General features: G+C 37.5%; 1 protein-coding gene across 8 annotated transcripts in view; it reads left to right on the top strand.

Annotated features, from left to right (window-relative positions):
• kcnma1b (potassium large conductance calcium-activated channel, subfamily M, alpha member 1b) overlaps positions 1–22,794 on the top strand; it is a 137,931-nt gene that overhangs the window by 57,251 nt on the left and 57,886 nt on the right. For all 8 annotated transcript variants that reach the window (XM_082152389.1, XM_082152386.1, XM_082152388.1 and 5 more), the window contains exons 3-5: positions 11,379–11,440; positions 19,943–20,036; positions 20,718–20,829. In XM_082152389.1, coding sequence (XP_082008515.1) covers positions 11,379–11,440; positions 19,943–20,036; positions 20,718–20,829 — 268 coding nt within the window. The remainder of the gene's footprint in view (positions 1–11,378; positions 11,441–19,942; positions 20,037–20,717; positions 20,830–22,794) is intronic.

Raw genomic sequence — 22,794 nt, 5'->3', positions numbered from 1 at the left:
ACAGATTACACCCATATACCCATAACCTCCGACGGTTTACAGACGATACAGATTACACCCATATACCCATAACCTCTGACGGTTTACAGACGATACAGATTACACCCATATACCCATAACCTCCGACGGTTTACAGACGATACAGATTACACCCATATACCCATAACCTCCGACGGTTTACAGACGATACAGATTACACCCATATACCCATAACCTCTGACGGTTTACAGACGATACAGATTACACCCATATACCCATAACCTCCGACGGTTTACAGACGATACAGCTTACACCCATATACCCATAACCTCTGACGGTTTACAGACGATACAGATTACACCCATATACCCATAACCTCCGACGGTTTACAGACGATACAGATTACACCCATATACCCATAACCTCTGACGGTTTACAGACGATACAGATTACACCCATACCCATAACCTCCGACGGTTTACAGACGATACAGATTACACCCATATACCCATAACCTCCGACGGTTTACAGACGGATCGGGTTCCTACACTAAAGTTCAGGTCAGAAACTCATTAAGACTAATTATCATGGATCGGGTCCATTGCATTTGACGTAGAAACCAGCAGTTTTAAGTAAAAGTAAAGTTAAATTTGCAGCAGATCTGAATTGTTAGTTGAGTGACTGATTAAGATGAAGGTGTAAATGAAGTTGTACTGTCACCCGCTGGTTAAAGGAAACGAGTGAAGCGCTTAGAAAGGTTGAACCTGCTCGAGAATAAACGCTGCATTTACATGCAACCAAATAACCCGTTAGCAAGGCCACATTAATGCACGGGCTTACCTGGGCTGAAGCCCAGGGGCCTCCCAAGTTCAGGGGCCTCCCATGTTCAGGTTCATGATGAGCTGAAAAGGTCATATTGTTTTAACTTGTCAGATTTTGTCGCTGTATGTCGCTAGTCGCTTGTGGGCGTTGGTAGTGCTGTCGCTCTAATGTTATTGTTATGGTGCGTTCACACCAAACGCGAATAGAGCGTCTGGCGCAAGTGATTTCAATGTTAAGTCAATGCAAAGACGCGTTTACGCGCGTCTAGAGGTCCCGCGGCGCGAATGAGGCGTTAGACTGCTCGTCTGGCCACATCTATACAAAACACCATCACAAGTGATATTATACAACTATATAATTTTAATTTGACTAGGCATTAGGCTCAAAAGAAACAGTATGCTGTTGGGAGAGTGTTTTTATATTACCACACAGCAGTGTTCAGGGATTAAATCATTTACTAGATTAACGATCGATCAATCTACAAATTAAACTCACTCATACTGTCATAAATTACTAAAACGTCATCCGAATTTGACAAATAATCAATTGGCTTGTCCCTAATAGTCAACATAATGCAGGGGAAACTGTAAAATGAACTGCAGCAGTGCTAAACTTGCATCATAAAACTACAACACTCGAACTATAAATGTATGAATTAGACTGTCGACAGTTTCTTTTCCATGCATTATTTTATTATATCCATGTTTGTGGTTAGTTACAGTCAAATCATATAAAACAGTGAAATCGCCCTTGAACTCTTCTGTCTTGCCTGCACTGCACTCGAGACGGTGACGGGAGCTGAGCTCCACTGAAAGGCTTCTTTCCTATTGGTTGTCGCTCGCGAAAATCGCTTCTCATTTGCATAAAGGTGAAATTTAGTTGCTGTGTGTGGTTGTTAAATAAAGTGTCTTGTGTTTATGTGCTCAGTGATATGTTAATAACAATACTAAAATTAAAAACAATATTAAAAAACTCACTGTTGTAGGTCTCGAAAGAAACTAATGCATTTTGTGATGTAGATTACCTATAGGCTTTTACACTTTTTTTAAAATGAGACTCTATAAATCGAGGGGATGGGGGGCCTACAAAACCTCTCAGCCCCGGGGCCTAACATTAGGTTAAGGCGGCTCTGCCCGTTAGTAATCGGATCGACGGCTCAATCAGACTTTTCATGTAAAAACCTTAATCGATCCGATTGGGCGAACCGAATTAAATTTCTATCGGATTGAAAGGGGTGGTTTATTCCTTTTCTAATCCGATCGAGAGAACATGTAAACACTTGATCGGATAGAAAACCGAAACTGATAAGATTGTGATGCGATAAGATTCCAGCGACAAATAATTTGTCTGTCCACACTAGACGCGACTGCGAGATGCGAAAAAATCGATCAAAAACCCACAGCCAATCAGAACAGCGTGTGGGCGGAGTCAGCCAATCAGACCAGCGTGTGGGCGGAGTCAGCCAATCAGACCAGCGTGTGGGTGGAGTCAGCCAATCAGAGCAGCGTGTGGGCGGAGTTAGCCAATCAGAACAGCGTGTGGGCGGAGTCAGCCAATCCGACCAGCATGTGGGCGGAGTCAGCCAATCAGAACAGCTTGTGGGCGGAGTCTCGCGGAGAGTGCACGGCACCAGTGAGTAATCTCGACGTAATCTCACACGTTGTCTCACTCGCAAGAAAATGGATCAGTAGCTACATAATCAAATTCACAAATATTACACCATTTAAACATTATTAAAAATACATAGGCTGAGTTACTAAAACAATCTTTGTCAAAGAATACACTTGCTTGTTCACAGTTTGAACGTTCTTGTTGCCATTTGTTTGATTTCAAGATCTGAGGTGAATTATCCATTGTTGCTTTTACAGCTTCAAAGCTGGAGCACTAAATGATATTCAGAGTCACATGACACGCTTTTAACATTAAATAAAGCACATAAACAGTGTCTGAGATTATCATCGCCACACTTTGTGTTTGTTGTTCCAGCGCGACGTCACAGAAAAATAGAAACCATTTCTAAAATAGAGTCGTCACGTGTCGCCGTCGCGGCTGGTTAGGACACACACTCTGATTAACATGGAGAAGAAGCTTTTATCGCGTGTTGCGTCGCGTGTAGTTAGGACACGGTGTCATATAAACAAGTGTCCCGTCATCCTATAATCCTCCTTTCCCTGCGTCGGTGAAGTGGAGCAGGACAACGGCCACCAGTGCTCGTTTCAGACTCTCATCCACACACGACTGGTTTTGGCCATTTTTACTGTGTGATGATTATAAGCTGCACGACACAACGGTTCATAATCTCCTAATTATGACCAGAAATGGATAAATATTAAAGTCTGATATTTAAAACAAATAAAGAACAAATGTAGGAGAATAGTTATTGTGTGCTAACAGCGGGAAACATCAAAAAATCTATTCAGATTTGAAGCTCGTGACAAATAAACACACACTCATCAATCCGATCACGTTATGTAGCGTTCATGTAAACACTACGATCAGATTCATCGATCGGGATGAAGTCAGTCCGACTGAAAGGAAAGTTGTGCATGTAAACGTATCCAGTGAGAGAAAGAGATGAAATAATCTGCTCTCTTTGAGGAGATGAGACTCCAAATCCTCTTCCACACGCTCGCAGTTCCCACCGCCTCGACTCCAAACCCTCGTTATGAAATTCCTCTTATTTGAGTCTCAACACACAAAATATCATTAGAGAGTTACATCACAACACTGGATTACATTCATCCTCTCCCTGATGCCGAAACATCGGCTCTGGCTCAGACAAAAAACATCAAGATCCCGTCATTCGCTCTTCCTCACACTGTCCGAATCCTCCATGAGGACTGAGATGTGGCCAGTCTGAGTCTGCACAAGTGAACCTGTATGATATTAGTGTCCAAAATACTGATGATATCAGTGAAACATGGAATTAAATATTGGTATCGATCAGTAATTTGGTGTTTTATCAGCCACTATTACCTTTTTGGATTTGGATACTTGTTTCCAGCTTCGTTTTGTTTATTATTTTAGTTTAGTTTTTGATTTATTGTGTTTTGCACATGCACATTTAATGCAAATATGCAGTTTGAAATTGAATTAAATTATTTATTAGCTTATTTAATTTAGATTTTGTTTTATTATGTTTTGGAAAACAAATGTGCCATTTGCTGTTCATTTTTATTTATTAATTATTTATTATTTAATTTAATTAAACTTTATTTTAGATTAGTTAAACTTGATTCAGTTTAGTTTAGTTTTATTATATTCTTCACTACTTAATAAAAATTAAATGTGTAATAAAAGGGTAATAAAAATGTGTTCATTTATTTGTTTATATGGCTTTATTTTATTTTATTTTTTCGCTGCTTTGGCAATGCAAACATGCCATTTGCTCTTATTTTATATTTATTTTATATTATATAACTGTAATTTAGGTAAGTTTGGTTTAGTTTAGTTAGTTTTATTCAGTTTTCTCTGCTTTGGCAACATGCAGTTTTCTGTTCAGATCTTTGCATGTTTAGAAATCACAGAACACAACGGATGTCAAATAATGAATGTTAGTCAAATGCATTAATTTCAATTGCAATAAACACTTAATTATCATATAATTGATCGTAAACATTAGGGCTGGGTAAAAAATATCGATTTCTCGATTTGAATCGATTCTCATTTTTACGAACCGATATTGATTCTTAAATCCCAAGAATCGATTAGTCATCCTGTTTTCAGCTGATGAATGAATGTAACATTGTAGCGCTGCATCCCATCCAATAAATCGCAATAATCTTTGTGCTTTGCTACTATTGATATGAAACAAAGTCTCAGATTTCAAATTACGTCCATTTTCTTACGAAATTCAAAAACATAAATGCCGTTTTGGCGTAAGATCGCTCTGGAAGCACATGATCTTCTCTTCCGCCTTAATAACACCAGTTACAGCGTGAAATAAACATGAATGAGCTTCTGAAAGTGTGTTAAACGATAGAGTACAACTTATCGAAATCTGTATCATGTGACATGGAGTCGCCCAATCAGTGTTTCAGCCGTGGAAAGACGTCAGTAAAACAGCTTGTAAACAATGTCATGTAACGTCACATTTACCTCAGAAAAACCATATCCAGTGACCATAAACTCATCAGTCAGCCAGAAAAAATTAACTCTAGAGAGGAGCATTCTGCTAAATATATGCACCATATTACATTCATTATCATTTTTAATGTTCTTCAATATTTAATGCAGGTTTGAATAAATCTGGCAGGTTTTTTTGACAGCCACCGTTTAAATGTTTATATTTCATATAACTTTATTATTATAAAAATAAATAAAAGTGTATTTTAAAGGGGTGATGAACTGAGAAATCAAAATTTCCTTGAGCTTTTGTCATATAAGAGATCATCATACTATAATAATATCCTGTAAGTTTCAGAACTGAAAACTACCTTGTTAGTCCAATAAAAGCTTTTATAGACATCAGGCTCAGCAAACGACTCGTTTTTCAAAGTGGGGAACTATGATGTCAAAGAGGATAAAACACCGCCTCCACAAAAGAAGATCAACGCCTACTTCAACACGGCCTGTTTAGCCCCGCCCACCGATTCGCCCAAACATGCTAAATAACATAGGACGACATGATAATTGCTAAACCGGATCGAGCTACTTCCAAGCAATACACATGCTGTTTACTAAATATTGCCTGTTTGTGGAAGAAGACAGTCTGCATAAGCTTCCTTCGGATTCCAGCATGGTTAAACTTTATTAAATCAGTCAATCACAATTTCCCGACACGGATCTGCCAGCAACATGTAAGTAGCCATGTGTATTCTAATGCCTGATCTGCGATCAGTGATTTCTGTGTAATTATTCAAGTTCAGATATTTCTCTTAAAATCGTTCAATACTGTTTATGCATCAGTGACTAAACGATCAACTTCACATAATTTCTCGTAGAATTATGAAAATAATATTTTTTAAACCGAAAGCGATCAAAGAACGATCCCTTTCCAATCGCCCAAGCTGTCAATCAAACAGCACAGCGCGAGCCGCGAGAGCTTATCTGGACACTTACCAAACCTGTGATGAAATAATGACACTGTTACACTACACAACGAAGCTCTTACTGTGTATTCACATCGTGTTTGCATTGTGATTTGGTGTAAGCATTTGTGAGAGTGCAAAAATTGCGTTGCAATGATAAGATCTTTATTCACAACAGACTGTCTGTCATCTGCTCAGTCAGTGCTCATCATGCTGCAACCTTTCATGTGATGGAATAGATTTAAATATAATGCTTTAAACGATACTTTTCACGATTTGTTAATCTCGATAGCTGTAATTGTAAAAACGTAGTAAAAGTTTTCGAGAGAGTTCATGTAATACTAGCTATTTCATATGCAAGCATGTCAGCCAATCACAGCAGTGGGCGTTTGCACTGCAGTCTCACAGCAGACACGCCCCTTAAAACAGAGCGTTCAAATCTGAGGCTGAAATCAGGCTTGGAAAAATGGCTTTTATTTATAAATTATGACAATTTTTGATGTAAAAATCATACTAACATTATAAGGGCACCCCAGGCAACATTATAAAATAATAAAACAATCCAGTTAATGACCCCTTTAAGTGTTTGTATACAAATCAGTTCAGTATTATACCTTCAATATTATAGTAGGCTAATGAAGCCCAGTAGTCTACAACTGACCCTCATAGTTTACAGTATTAGTGAAGAGATGTTGTCCTTGAGAAAATTTGCCATGTATTGTACCAGATATCTAAAATAATCAATACTGATTTGAATCGGAATCGAAATCGAATCGAATTGCAAGCTTGTGAATCGAAATCGAATCGAATTGTGAAATTTGTGTCAATACCCAGCCCTAGTAAATACAACAATTTCAATCGATGTTTGAAAACATCTATTAGAAATATTGTCCATATTCAAAAGGGGCTGCGCTTTAGAAGCTGTCCGTACATTAATATTACCCAATCATGTCATTTATCATGTATATTATAAGCATGAGCAGCAGAGACTAGCGCTCTCCTTCACAAAACATTTCAATGGAAGATCTGTGACATTTCCCTCTCTTTACTACAGCCACTCATTTACAGAGCACTTGTGAGGATGAGGATGATGATGATGATGAAGAGGTGTTTCAATAATTCACTAACCCACTGTAAATCTCTCTCTCTCTCTCTCCGTCTCCTCCATCATTCCTCTGTGTGTTGTTGACAGATGAAGTGAGATGAGTGGAAGTTCAGGCCTCCTGCTGACTCTGGATCTGCCGTTTTCAACCTATTAAACGCGGTGACATTTCTGAGCGAGTCGCGCCTCGAGCGTCAGATCTGCTGTGATTGTCCTAATAATGAGCTCAACCTTTATTAGCCTTTAGAGCCGTTATGTGTTCAGTCTGGTCCCGTGGCCGAGAGCGGCGCTTCTAAATGGGGAATTGGTAAAGTGACCAAGCACTTTTTTGTGTGTGTGTGTGTGTGTGTGTTTACAATTGAGATGAGAATGTGTTGAATAAATGTGTGTTAAGAGTGTGTGACGCTCTCACATCTTGAGCGTTTCCACAGCGCTGACCTCGGGAAAGGTCGCCATCATTAAACGTTGGTCAATTGTTTAATTGGAGTTCAATTAAATCTTTAAATGTGATTTTTTTAGTGGCTTACTCAAGTTTGCATTGATCGTTTGCAGTACATAAGGAAGAATATTGCATATGCACCCGAGTGCACATCTTAAATGTGTGTATCTGCTACTGTATTGTTTATGCTGTCGGGTTTAAGTAGACGCGGGAGTTGATTTCAAGAGTTTTTAAAGGGGTCATATAATGGTACATGCACTTTTACAAGTTGATTGCACTGAAATGTCTGTTGGCAGTGCCTGTACACAACCATCCTATCATGATAAAAATCCATCCAGTGGTTTTGTTTTAATCTCCTTATATGTTTGACCATCTCTGAAATCAAGCCGTTCGATATTGTGACGTCATAAGATCGTACGCCCCTCCCGCTATTGTGATTGACAGCCGTGTTTCAACACAAGACCCGCCCTGAGCAAGCTGTGACAGCCGTCGTCATAGTAGTCCGCCATTGTTGATATGCTGGAGTAGAATGGCGTCTAAGCGATTGTGGTGTTCTGTTCTTAGATGTAATAAGGAACACAGCAGCAATATAATTCATAATCCTACGTTTATAACGAATAACACGTGGTTATTGTGTTCGATACGGTCAGAGAATGTCTAATACGGTGTACCCACAGAACAGAGGGGCGGGGTGAGCAAAGCTCATTATCATTTAAAGACACATGCACTGAAACGGCGTGCTGAAAACAGAGCTGTTTTTGACCAGGTAAAATTAGTGTTTTCTTACAATACTAATGAGAATTTTTAATTAAAGTATATTACAAACTTTTAATTTAGACCCTAAAGAATCATATTAGCTTGTACAAAAATGGCATTATATGACCCCTTTAAAAACTTTGTGTTACATAAAAATTTTGTTTTTAAATTGCACTGAGAAAATCATGGAAGGAAATTATGCAGATCTCAAATTATAGTTTTTTTGGTCAGATGAGAATGAAATGTGATGCCGTGCGTGACAGTTGATCGCTCGTCTCTTGTGTGGAAATATACAGTACACACACACACACACACACACACACACACAGTGGCAGTGAAAGCATTCTTGAGTGCTCCTGTGTTTTTTATTTATTTATTTTTGTTTATTTTTTATCCATGAGGAATGTGAACAGATAAGGTCTCTCTCTCTCTCTCTCTCTCTCTCTATATATATATAAGGTTTTGAAAAGCTCTGCCGCAGACTGTTAATGAAACGAGGTTGACCTCTGACCTCTGCATCTGTAGTAAACGCTTTGACTCGGTCAGCTGTAGATTCGGCGTGTGACAGGCTCTTCTCCTCTTCCACTGTTGTCAGGCTCTCACAGGTGTCTTAGATATCAGTCGGCGATTCGAAATCAAACGGAGTTTCACTTTCAGACAGGCAGATTCAATCTCGTGTTGGACACACATCTCACACTCGTGCATTATACATCAGATCAGCGGATTACAATTCTGAATTATTCACATACAATTGATTCAGAGACAAATTGACCAATCACAACACACTGCTCCAGCCGACCAATCAGAGCACAGTGTGCTTGTCAGGAGGAGGGGCTTCATAGAGACAGGAAGTAAACAGAGCGTTACTGACAGACTGGGAAGAGAGGAGCCGCAACAATGGAGAATATGAGGAGAATAATCAACATTCAAGCTGGAAAACCTGTTTTAGTAGAGCATAAAAACAACATAACATGGCCTCTTTAACACACGACTCGTTTGAGGATCTTAATCATGTGAGATCTGTGTCCATGAACGTTGAGGAAGCTGGTTTAAATGAACCCGTGGTTGTGTGTGTGAGCATCATGTGCTCCCTCTGCTGGTCAAACGAAGCCAAAGTGCTGCGATTACCATGGAAACTGATGTGTGAAAGCATGAGCACACATGAGCCAGACGCCAGTCCTGCTGAGCAACTCGGCCGTCCTAAAATCAGGCGTTTGATGCAGTGTTTTGACTTGGACCCGGAACCGGGACGCTCCTGTGTGTGAGTGGCCATTAAAAATACATGCAGGTGTTTTCTCAGTACGAGTGATTCAATGGTTTAGAGACAATGGCATTTCCCCTCATGGAAAATAATCTATACCTGCTCATTTAAAATGCATGAGAGGCTCACGGCGAGTGGAAGAGTAGGTTTCCTCCAGATCTGCGCACCGGTGTTTGCTCACCGTCACTTTGCTTGATTTTTTTTAAGGGACGATTCCTTCAAAAATGAAAAATCTGTCATTATTTACTCGCCCTCATGTGACTCAGATCCTGTATGACTTCATTTCCTCCATGCAACGCAGAACTGAGATGCAAAATCAAGCTAGTTTTACATTCAAATTGATATTTTTATATTAGGTTCTAATACTAATTAAATGAATAAATAATGAGTCCATGTAGAGAAACTAAAAATAATTATTAAATTATTTTATTTTAATATTTAGATTCAATTTTGACTATAAGTTCAAAATGTTTTCGGTTCATTTTTTAAGTGTGTCTGTAAGAGTCTCTTCTGCTCACCACGGCTGCATTTATGTCATCAAAAATACAGTAAAAACAGTGAAATATTACAGTAGTCAACATTTAAAGTGGATCAAAACCTTTCAACAAAGTTATACATGAACTTTGAACAATACCCGTTCTTGTCTCAGGACAACTTTGATGAACTTTATGTGATCCACTTCAAATGTATTACAATTTAAAATATCTGTTTTCTATTTGTATATATTGTAATATGTAATTTATTCCTGCTGAATTTTCAGCATTATTACTCCAGTCTTCAGTGTCACATGATCCCTCAGAAATCAATCAATCAATCAATCACAAAAACAGTTGTGCAGCTTCATATCTTTGTGAAAACTGATTTAAAAATATATATATATAAATTTGATGAATAGAACTTGATCTGAAGAACAGTTTTTATTTGACATATATATAATTTTTTTTACATTCTAAATGTCATTTTTGATCAATTTAACATCTTTACGGAATAAAAGGGTTAACGGTTACTATCCCCAAATCTTTGAATAGTAGTTACTATTTATAAAGTTATTATTAAAATGATTTACTATTAAGTCATATGGCTTCAGATGACATTTTATGATACGTTTATGGTGTTTTATGTCAGCGTAAATATTCTTCTGAACTTCTCTTTGTGTGCTCCAGCGAGTCGGGGTTTGAAGGAAGTGAGTGATGATGTTCATTTGGTCTGAATTGTTCCTTTTAAAGATCGGTTCTGATGGTTACTAAGGTTTCTTCCTGTCCTCGGTGGCGTGATGTTTACACACCATCCAATTCCTGCCCAAATCTCATCAGGATCTTTAGATTAAAATGGGTTTCTGCCAGCAGGACACACTGACTAATGAGGAAGATGCAAGTCTCGCTCTCACACACAGCGTTTCAAGGAGCTTTTACAGGCAAATCAATAAAAACACGAGTAACTCTGTCTACAAATACCTCAGTTGAACTATGGTTACTGTTTTTAATAATATGGTTAATTTTACAGTGTACAAACACCTTGGCCTCTTTATCTTATGGAAAATGCACGTGTTTAAGAAATATTCCTGGTTCAATACAAGTTAAGCATCTAGACCAGCAGTTCCACCTCAAAATGACAATTTAGACCCTTCTCCGATCAAACATGCATTTGTTACGGGAAACTGAATATAAGCACTTGATCCGTAGACTTGCATTGTAAAGTGTGTTATTATAAACTAGGTCTGTCAATAGATTGACATTTTTAATCGCGATTAATCACATACTTATCTTGAAATCAAGCATACATCATTTATCTCGTTTAACACGTTTATTTTGTGTTATTTTGACCTATATTGCGTTTATGGTGCAATTTTGTGTACTTAAGTCATTTATTTGCGTTCAATTACTTTTATGCGTTACGGATTTTGAAGTAATCGTTGACAGTCTTGCTATAAACCCAATTTTTCATGTTTCATGTGAAGTAACACACATGTCCTGTTGTCTTGTGTTTCAGGTGGTACTGGTATTCGCCCTGAGCATCGGCGCTCTTGTGATTTACTTCATCGACTCCTCTGAGTGAGTATATTTCTCATTTTATCACTGTGCATCTCATTAGATACAGTGCATACAGTAGATAAAGACACTCACCAGCTTGCGAATGCAAGTAAAAACTGTCTTTTGTGAGTAAATAAAATGGCTCACTAGTTGAGTATTGTCAAGATTGAGGATCCAAATGCAGTTTTATTGAAAAGGTAATCCACAATCGTAGTCGGAAACAGGCAAAGGTCATAAACACCGGGGAATCAGTCCAAACGATAACAGGGTCAAAGGGGAACAGGCAAAAACAGAGGAAACCAGAGAATGTCTAATAAGGGGAGAACTTCCACTCTCAGTAAACTTCCGGCTTCTGAACTGGTTGCAGTTCCACTCTGGTTCCATATGAGGGCGCTCACAGGACGAGTGCAGAATGAACGGAGGTCTATGGCGCTATACCTCTCAAAATCCACTTTTCTCAGGATATAATTTTTTGTCTAGTAATTTGAATGTTGTATTCGAAAGGAGATGCAAAGAAATTACACATTGCTGGGTGTTAGATTTTTTAGTGTCACTTATTTGCTTTAAAAAGTCTTTTAAAATGTCAATGACGTCATACACATCGTACGACCAGAGATACTGCTTTACGGCAATCCTTCAGTCGCTTTGGTGCTTTCGCGCTCTGCACTTTCTTTTCTCTCGAGGCATCGACAACACAGCTGACACAGGTAAACACACAACACAGCTGACACAGGTAAACACACAACACAGCTGACACAGGTAAACACACAACACAGCTGACACAGGTAAATACACAACACCGCTGACACAGGTAAACACACAACACAGCTGACACAGGTAAACACAACACAGCTGACACAGGTAAACACACAACACAGCTGACACAGGTAAACACACAACACAGCCGACACAGGTAAACACACAACACAGCCGACACAGGTAAATACACAACACCGCTGACACAGGTAAACACACAACACAGCTGACACAGGTAAACACAACACAGCTGACACAGGTAAACACAACACAGCTGACACAGGTAAACACACAACACAGCTGACACAGGTAAACACAACACAGCTGACACAGGTAAACACAACACAGCTGACACAGGTAAACACAACACAGCCGACACAGGTAAACGCACAACACAGCCGACACAGGTAAACACACAACACAGCTGACACAGGTAAACACAACACAGCCGACACAGGTAAACACACAACACAGCCGACACAGGTAAACACACAACACAGCTGACACAGGTAAACACAACACAGCTGACAGGTACATACACGTGCTAGAAGAGTTTTTGTTTTGTTGTTTTAAAAGACCACGCTGAAAATACACACACACACACACGATGCCATCAAGCGGTATCTCTGGTCGTAATCAGTCCTTCACTGACCAATCAGCGTTCATTAGCAGAATGCTAGCGTGTTATGGGCAACAACAACTCAACCTGTAAGAAATCGAAAGGACATACGTACTCGTTCATTCAACTTTCGACCCATGTTGAACTTGCAAAACCTAAAATCAAATCTGAGATTTCTCAACGGCAATCGGGTGAAAGAGACAAATTTAGCTGTCTAGCCCCATAGACTCCCATTCATTTTGCACTCATGGGTGATCGCCCCCAGTGGAACTCTGGTGGAACTACAACCAACATTCGGTACAATAGGACTTAATAGGGAGTGGCCAGGCTCTCCGTAGACGGGCTCTGGAGGAAACCAAGAAAACCAGACAAGAGCGAAAACCAGGAGAATGTTTGGAATCATTCATTGCTGAAAGAACCAGGCTTATATAGGGTGAGCAAACATGAAGATGAGGCACAGGTGAACACAATGAGTGCTAATGAGGCCAGGCAGAGAATTATGGGAGATGTAGTTTGTGAGGGAATGACAGTAGTGTGATGTGGAGGCACTCAAGGGCACTCCAGCCGGTGACCCTTACAAGTATAACTCATGGGTTAAATCAAATCGTAAAGGCCAGTTCATGCCAAGCATGGATATTTGTTGTGAACATAATTGCTTTATCAGTGACTGTTATGAGTAAATCTGGTTTTGCGTTTGGAGTGAATAAACCTTTATAAGAAAAATTATAATCTGACACGATTATCAGCGATGCTGATCATCGTATAACCCGTCTAACTCCAGAAACCTTGACTTTGACCAGCAGAAGTTCATCTAGGATGCCTCAAAGACAGTTTTTCTTTCTCCAAACCTCATATGTGGAAGATTTCTCCATTAAACCAACAAAAACTAAAGTATGAGGAACAAAATCATGAATTTCACTCAGAGCTCTTCACTGCAGTCCGCCAAAATAAAAGTTTGGTTTAACTTGGAGAAATGATGCCAGTACAGTTGTACAGTAGACTGCACTGCTCAAAGTCATATTAATAATGTAGGAATATCACACTATTTAAATGTGCATTCATTTGATTACCACAGTTTTTTGATAATAAATTAATAATAACGGATAACAAATTGGTATTAAATAAAAAAAACATAGAATCCAGAAATACACATGATTAAAAAAAATTCATAGGGCACTTTTATTCATAAATTGTTAAAGTTTGATGAATTCAATTGATTGGATAAACTTTTTGATGATATATCCGTAAAATGGAATTCAGAATAATTGAAAAGCAAAACAGAATTTTGGTAAAAAAAAAAAAGCCATTTAGGAAACAAATAATATATATTTTATAGAGCCATGAAATGAAAAACTGCATTTTATACATTTTCTCTATTCAGAAAGTTAATCATGGACTCTGTATGCAGGAATAAGTGATGCGGACTGGGGTGGAAGGAAACGTCTCTCGGGACAGATTTAGGAATAAAGAGCGAGAGAGAGAGACACACACAGAGAGAGAGAGGAGAGAGAGAGAGAGAGAAAGAGAGAGAGCGCTTCACCACTGAACATAAGTTTTTTCAGGGATCACTGCGACTCTTAAACTGACGTCATTCAGACATTACACACATCAGTGAGCTCATAAAGGTGAAGAGCGCTTTGAGTCAACCTGTTTATGCCACGGGCACAGTGAAGAGAGAGAGAGAGAGAGAGATAAGCCTGGTGTGTTTGTGGAGTTTTTCCTCTGAATAGACTGAGATTACATCAGAAGCTGGTGCATCTGTCAGAGATCATCAGAGGGTTTCAGTCCAACACTAACTCATTACTGGAACAGTTTACAAACAAAAACTAAAGAAAATGGGCACAGATGCCGTCAAGCTCCCAAAATGCACCACAGAAGTATTATAAAAGTAGTTTTTTTGACCACAAAGACAATAAATGTTAGTGCACAAGTCAAAATAAACCAGACATTTAAATGATTATTTGCTGAAAATCTGAGCTCTCAATTCTCATTCCACTTTGCCGTCTTGCGATTGGTCACAAGACACACGAGAACCGATTACTTTTGGTGTCATTGACAGGTTTGGAAAGAAATGAGAGTGTGTAAATGATAAGGAAACCAAATTAACCCTAATTGCATCACTTCAGTTAAATACACATGCTATCTAGTATGTATGAAATGACGTTGTGTCAGATAGACTTACATTGATTCTGGCTCTGTGTACTTTGTGTTTTCTCTGCATTTAATGCAAACTTGGTCATCTTAAACGTGTTGTGCATTATAAAAACACGTGTGCTTTCAGTTTATTTTCAGTATCAAATATCACGATCAGTATGTGCAATTTAGATCCCAAAATAGTTTAGCTTGTTTCAGTAAATTATGCTCTGATCCTTTGTGTTTTAATCTTTCCGATCTTCCATATCTGAACAGCACGTCCTATTCAGCATTAGAAACACACACACACACACTGCTCAACACAGGCCTGTTAACACAGGAAGTGAGCCTCATCCACTTCCTCATTAGTGCATCATCATGAGGGATTTAGCCATTAGATTTGAGACGTTGTGCTCTGGCTAGCGGAGTGTAATTGTCCTGAGCACAGTAAACCTGGAGCGGGGCATCAGATCACGGCCCCGGAACAGCTTTACACCGCGTGCTGAAACTGCATTAGAATATGAGGGATTTGATTCGTCGTCGTGGGCGAGTGTCGTTCTGCATCTCTGGAGCCATAAATCGCAAAAAATTAAATGTTGCATGACCTAAAACACACGCCACAAACTACACTGCGTTCATTAAGGTCGTGTGAATATCACTGATGATCGTGTGAATGAGGAACAGTGGAACATTTACTCAGTGATATTATTTGTTAACAAACAAGTATTGATTACTTCGATGAGCTCATTGTTTCTGCCTTAAATTCTTACATTGTTTAATTAATTTTTTGTTTTGTTTTTTGGTAACTGTGATTTGTATATGTACATTTCTGAAATACATAACTTAGACAGTTTCCTCTGAATAAGAATAATATTATAATAATAATAATTTTCACTCTTAATTGTAATGTGGCATTTTCTCTAAAGCTAATTTGAAACGATGTGTATTGTAAAAAGCGCTATACAAATAAATGTGAATTGAATTGAGTATTTCAGAATATATAGATGGATGGATGAAAGGGTGGATGGATGGATGGATGGATGGATGGATGGATGGATGGATGGATGAAAGGATGGATGAAAGGGTGGATGGATGAAAGGGTGGATGGATGAAAGGATGGATGAAAGGGTGGATGAAAGGATGGATGAAAGGGTGGATGGATGGATGAAAGGATGGATGAAAGGGTGGATGGATGAAAGGATGAAAGGGTGGATGGATGAAAGGATGGATGGATGAAAGGATGTATGAAAGGATGAAAGGGTGGATGGATGAAAGGATGGATGAAAGGATGGATGTGGGTGGATGGATGAAAGGATGTATGGATGAAATGATGTATGAAAGGATGAAAGGGTGGATGGATGAAAGGATCGATGAAAGGGTGGATGGATGAAAGGATGAAAGGGTGGATGTATGAAAGGGTGGATGGATGGATGGATATTAGGGGTGCACGATTCAGAAAATTTCAAGATTCGATTCAAAATCGATTTTCGATTCAAAAAACGATTCACAGTATGTAAATGTAGTTGACTTTTTCCTGTGTGATTGCAGTAGACATACAATTTAAAAGAAAATAAATAACAAATTAAATGAAGTTTGATATTACTTTGTCTTCATAAAAACTTTTGCAACTAAACAGTGCAAAGTGCCAAGCTTTGGCCAGCTTTCGAATACATTTAATTCAAGTTTAAATTAAAACTTAAATAATTTATTTTTTATTTTTTTAATTTAGCTTTAAAGTGCTGTAGTCAGATCAAACAAACAATACTGCTAAATGTAGTTTAAGGAGTAGGCTATTGACGGCAAAATAGGCTACAGAATATTTCGTTCTGTATTGACAGGTGCAATTTTTGAAAATCGATAAAAAAAATACAATAAGCCTACATTATATCTGCATTTATGTCAAAACCTAGACTTTCAAACATCAAAATGTCATTTTTTAATATGAATATTCGTGTCAAAATGACATATAAACATTCTATTTTGCCTGGAAACGCTTCCAACACGCTTGCGTGTCGCGAGAAAAATAGGCGTCGGTTCTATTTCTAGCATGTACACGTTTTCCGCACGACTCGGGCCATACCTGAGACGCGCGTGTCACGCAGGCTGTGTGCAAGCTCTAACCTGTTAACATGGGAGCCGAAATAAAAACAGACAAGCCACGCCAGCCAGCCTTCCTTCTGCTGCACTTCTTCTTTTGGCTATGACAAGAGTGTGCAGGCGTAAGTGTGAATTCGATGCAGCGCCATCTATGGGAATGACAAGCTAAACTCATTTCAGGACAATACCAAAAAATATATAAAAAAAAAAAAAAAAAAAAAGAATCGATTTTTGGAATTCTATGAATCGATTTTGAATCGGTAACGTTTGAATCGCGATTCATATGTGAATCGATTTTTTTGCCCACCCCTAATGGATATTATGTATTTTAACAGTGTTGTTCTATAAAAACATAATTACTTACTTTCGATACTTAATTTGAACCCAGTATTATTGCCTCATTGTTATTATAGGCCTATACAGAATATACTTTAAGTAATTTAAAGGCTTTGCTGAGGTCTATTTTTATTACCACCAAAATATCAGATTACTCGATTAATCGCTTATCAAAATACTGGTCAGTGACAGCGCTGGAGTTGTTCACGTCTGCTGTATGTAAAGCTCTACGTGACCTGAGACTCCTGTGAAGTATTACTTACGTTAAACGTCTCTTAATTACAGCCGGGGTTCAGTTTCAGTCTCTCTGACCCGCTGGAACACAACTGAGCAAACAGAGATGGATAGAGTTGCGTTTCTCTGTCCTGCAGCTGTTCTGAAACTTCTTCAGGTTGAGAGTTTCACAGCTCGCTGTTCTCTCTCAGGTCCTTTGATGATTCGCAGTTCAGTGGCTTACACTAGAGTCAGACCTGAATAACCTGAAGATCCATAAACACTCCGATCTCTGAACCTGAATCCTCACCCCAAGATAAAGTCACAGTATATATCGTGCACACACACATTTATATGTGTGTATGCTTCAAATAAAAAAGCTTCAAATATTTGAAAAAGCTTCAAATAAATCGCTTGTATCATTCATTTGTAAGTCGTTTTGGTTAAAAGCATCTGCTAAATTAATAAATGTATAATGGTTATTGTCTAATGGCAACAAGAACTATGTAATAGTTCATATTATGTTTGTTTATATTGTTTAAAGGGTATTAGTGTTTAGGTGATTTATTGTCTGTGTTTAGTTTAGATGGATGCTCCCTCAGTCTGAAAACATCTGTGATTCAGTTTTTGCTGTGGAAAAATACTGTAAAACAGTAATGAGAATAAAATAAAATAAGCACAAAAACGTAAAATGTCCAGATGCATTGTAGTAATGAGACTATGCTTAATTTTTTTTTAACAATGTCTCAATGGGAAAGTCACCCCCCCCCCCCCCTCCCCCCACATAAATTGGACAAAAAAAAAAATGGATTGACACCTTCACACATCCAATTTAACATGCATAACACCAAGTTCAGGTTTGACTGTAATGTTGTGACATAATTGCAAAAAATATTGATACTTCAGTTAAAAACAATGCAACAAAATGTTAAATTGTTCTTATAATAATGATTTTATCATTTCTAAACATAAATCTAAATAAAAACATCTTGTAAGTGATATATGAGCCGTGGAGTAATCCTCTGCTGCCATCTAACGTCTGTAGTCGAACATTCATGTTATTTTCAACACAAGTGTTTGTTTTCCAGTAGAATGGTTGCGATCTTCCTCTAAAGTCAAACCATGTTATTATGTAATCACCATGAAACTGAGAAATGTAGATCATCTTTTAAGTGATTTTTCCAAAAATATAAATATTTTATATAAATGAATATATTTTAAATGATTAAAAAGGGAGGCAAAAAAACCATAATAATCCCCCAAAACTGCACAACTGTACGGCAAAAACATTAAATTAATTGAGTGATATTATGTTTGTTTAAAAAATATATATATATACATTATTATGTTAAAAAAATGAAATTTTTCTGTCTGTTCAGAAAAAGGAATATTGTTGCCCTATGTGTAATTGCATAGTAAGCAACATATATTCACATACATAATATTATACTCTCAAGTCTTAACGAGACGAGTCATAGCTGCATACATACACTTTATTTTCTGCATATCATTGACGTGATGTGCAAATGAGCGGTATATTCCCTTTTTATTTATTTATTTATTTATATTTATCTATTTATTTATGAAAAATGTCTCTTTGCCGTGTTGCCCAGGTCTAAACCCTCCACTGCTCTGACCCTGATTTAGGCCTCACACATACAATATGTGAATGCACACACTTCTAGTTGTGCAAACTCCATATTTGTGTGTTCCTGAGCCGTTGTTTGCTCTTCATCTCTGTCCACACTGTCTGATCAAGTACTCTGTTTGCTTTCGACTGAATTAAAACAAGGGATCTAATTCTGGTACCAATTACCAAGTGAAATGTCTCTGATTCCCTGTGCTCTTCAACTCAACTGAGCCACCAGAACATTATCATGTAGGAGAAACCACAAGCAATCAGAACATGTTAGATACAGTATGACATTTTCATCTACATGCCCTCCTTTGGTATAGGAAACACGTGAAAAGCATTCATAATATTCATATGCCAACAGTTATTAAAGCAATAAAGCAACAGTTAAACTTTTGAAGCAACTGTCACTGTAAATATGGACTCACTGTCACATAATAGCACACATCAAAGTCAAAATATGATTGCTTTAATAATTGATAATAGTACTGAATATATTTCTGCTTTTAAATTATGTTAATTATTTTGCTGTCAGGAATAAAATGCATGTAAAGTCCAAAGACAAAAGCTTTAATAATGCTCAATGCAAATTTGAAAGATTGATATTTTTTACGTATATCTGTCACTAATGATTAATCATCACAGATAAGTTAAATAATGCAATATTACATGCATTAATCGTGCAGTATATTTAGTGTGTTTCACTGAACTGAGGTGTGTTGTTCTGCTTTAACAGCCCCATCGAATCCTGTCAGCATTTCCAGAAGGACTTCACGTTGCAGATCGACATGGCCTTCAATGTGTTCTTCTTGTTGTACTTTGGACTCCGTGTGAGTTTCTTTACAGTATTATGTTCAGTACACACCTCTGCTGGACCCAACACTGACACACACTTACCTTTCACTCATTTACAAACTATTTTAGTATTTATTAATACTTTGAATTAGCTTTTATTTTGATATTTGTAGTTATCATTTTAGTTTTAAAAAAGGTTTTTATATTAGTAATTTTAGTACTTTTTATTTCAGTTTCTATCATTTTTACTTTATTTTATTTCAGCTTTATTTCAATTATCAATTTTTAAAGAAATTAAATCACATTAGTTATCGAATGTGTTGACTAACATTCAGTGTTATTTTAGTATTACGTTTATTTATTCAGTGTTATTTTAGTATTGTTTATATACCATTTTTAGTGTTTATTAATATTTTGAATAAGCTTTTCATCTTAACTTTAGTTACATTTTTTGTAATTTTGTTATGTGATTGTCATTTTTATTAATTTTTTATATTTCTATATACTAGTAGCTTTGATTAGATTTATTTTTAGTAATTTTAGTACTTAAACTTATTTATTTTGGTTAGTTCCGATGTCAGATATTCGTATTGGATTTTATTTCAGCTTTATCTAAATTTAAATATCGATTTTTTTTTTGTGTGTTTTTTTTTTTAAATGATATGCATTTGTTGAATAACATGCATTCCTCTTCTTTTGTTTCTTCCCCTTCACAGTTCATTGCAGCCAATGATAAGCTGTGGTTCTGGCTGGAAGTGAATTCAGTGGTGGATTTCTTCACCGTTCCGCCCGTGTTTGTGTCCGTGTATCTGAACAGAAGCTGGCTGGGTAAAGCACTACTCTCCCATTACTGCCACTTTACCGTTAATACCTGATTATTTGATCAGATTATGAGCAGAGGGTGTTAGAAATGAAACCCCGCTGGAGATCATGAGATGAAGATCTCTGCCTCCCCCTGTTGGTCATTATACGCTTTAAAGGCCAATTTAAGATCTCATTCTCCACAAATCCTCCTGTTGCTTAAAATCACTGATTGTTTTTCTCATGCGTCATGTGTGAAGTGTCTTGAGGGCATGTGCAACTGCGTCTAAACAAAACCTCGGAATGATCATAGCAGGAATAAGCAATTGAGCAATCACAGATTGTTCTTTTTTTTAAACTAATTTAGGTCAGAATTATTGTCTGTGGTAATGAGGCATGAACCCACTGACCTCAATATTCTTTTAATTAACCGCTGGATTTACTGGATTATTTGTGATTTTCTAAATGAATGACTATTCGAGTGAATTGATTTGTTTAATTGTTTGGAGTAATCGTTCTTCTGGTTTTCCAAATGAGCTTGTGTTTGTGGATTGACTTTGATTTTAAAGCTTAGCTGGTCAGAACTTACTTTTATTCAGCAGCACGGACACATTAAACTGATCAAAAATGACAGTAAAGACATTTATAATGTTCCAAAAGATTCTATTTCAAGTAAATACTGTTCTTTTGAACTTTCTATTTATCAAAGAATCCTGAAAAAAACGAATTTGTAACGGTTTCCACTAAAATATGAACGGTTTTCAACATCGATAATAATCATAAATGTTTCTTGAGCATCAAATCATCATATTATACTGATTTCTGAAGGATCATGTGACACTGAAGACTGGAGTAATGATGCTGAACATTCAGCTTTGATCACAGGAATAAATTACACTTTACTGTATATCCACACACTCTATATGTCAGTAAATGCTCTTGAATATCCTCTGCTTTGAGGAGAGGCCTGTATGTAGAGAGAAACACTGTTTTAATGCTTCATTTTTCTCATGAACTCGTTCAAAGCGCAGCTTATCTTCTCCATGTTTTCAAGGACTTTAATCCTCCAATAGGGAACGGGAGGTCACGGGGTCACATCATCCAGCTTTAGAGTTATTATTATTCAGCTTTCATTAAATTAATGTCCTTTTGTTGGTACGTGTGTGTGTGTGTGTGTGTGGATGTCCGTGTGGAGTGTGTCCAGAACAGTCTCATCCTGGTTTGGGTTTAATGCAGTTTTAAAAGGTTTACAAGTCAGAACTTCTGTTTGTTGTTAAACATAAATTTGTGTTGCCGGCGGCGATGGAATGGTTGCTTAGCAACTGCATAGAAACATTCAAAAAAGCCACTCATGAATCTGTTACATTGTTACATTAGCCGCGTTTCCGTTACAGATTTGCGCAAAACTTTTGCGATATTTTCTAAATGTTGCTAAAAAACGATTGCGAAATTATGACGTTTTATTAACCGATGTTATGCGACTGAAATGTAATTTTTTCCTCTCGTGATAAGTCATTCTAACAATTATGGCATCGGATGTCGGTAGGTTTATGTATATCCCAGTCGCTGCATTAGCCATTATTTTTAATGGAAGGAAACGTAGTCGTGTTATCCAAGCATTAAAGCAACACTAAAGGTTATTTTTTACATTAAAATAATGTTTCCAAAATCATATCAGTGGTTCATCAACTCGTAACAGGGAGAACGGCACTTCTGCATTCGCTTTGCGGCCCTCTATCGGCTATAACCACACTATGTAAGTTTGCCAGATCGGGTCGCGTTTCTGTAGTTCGAATGAGACACAAGAAACTACAAATTTGACTTGCTTTACGGCAAGCGTTACAATAGTCAATATTTAGTTTTTCTTCGTTTCTGATGTCGCAATACATCATACTTTCATAAAATAATGCAACACACATGCATCTACCTTGTCTGTGGACATCGTTATTTAAACATAAACAGCGAGCGTGTGTGCGACGGTAGACTGCGGGC

The sequence above is a fragment of the Leuciscus leuciscus genome (genome assembly GCF_965113295.1).
Source record: "Leuciscus leuciscus genome assembly, chromosome: 21".
Classification (NCBI taxonomy): Eukaryota; Metazoa; Chordata; class Actinopteri; order Cypriniformes; family Leuciscidae; genus Leuciscus; species Leuciscus leuciscus.
Note: the sequence above shows the minus strand (reverse complement) of the source record. Positions and strands in the feature narration are given on the sequence as shown.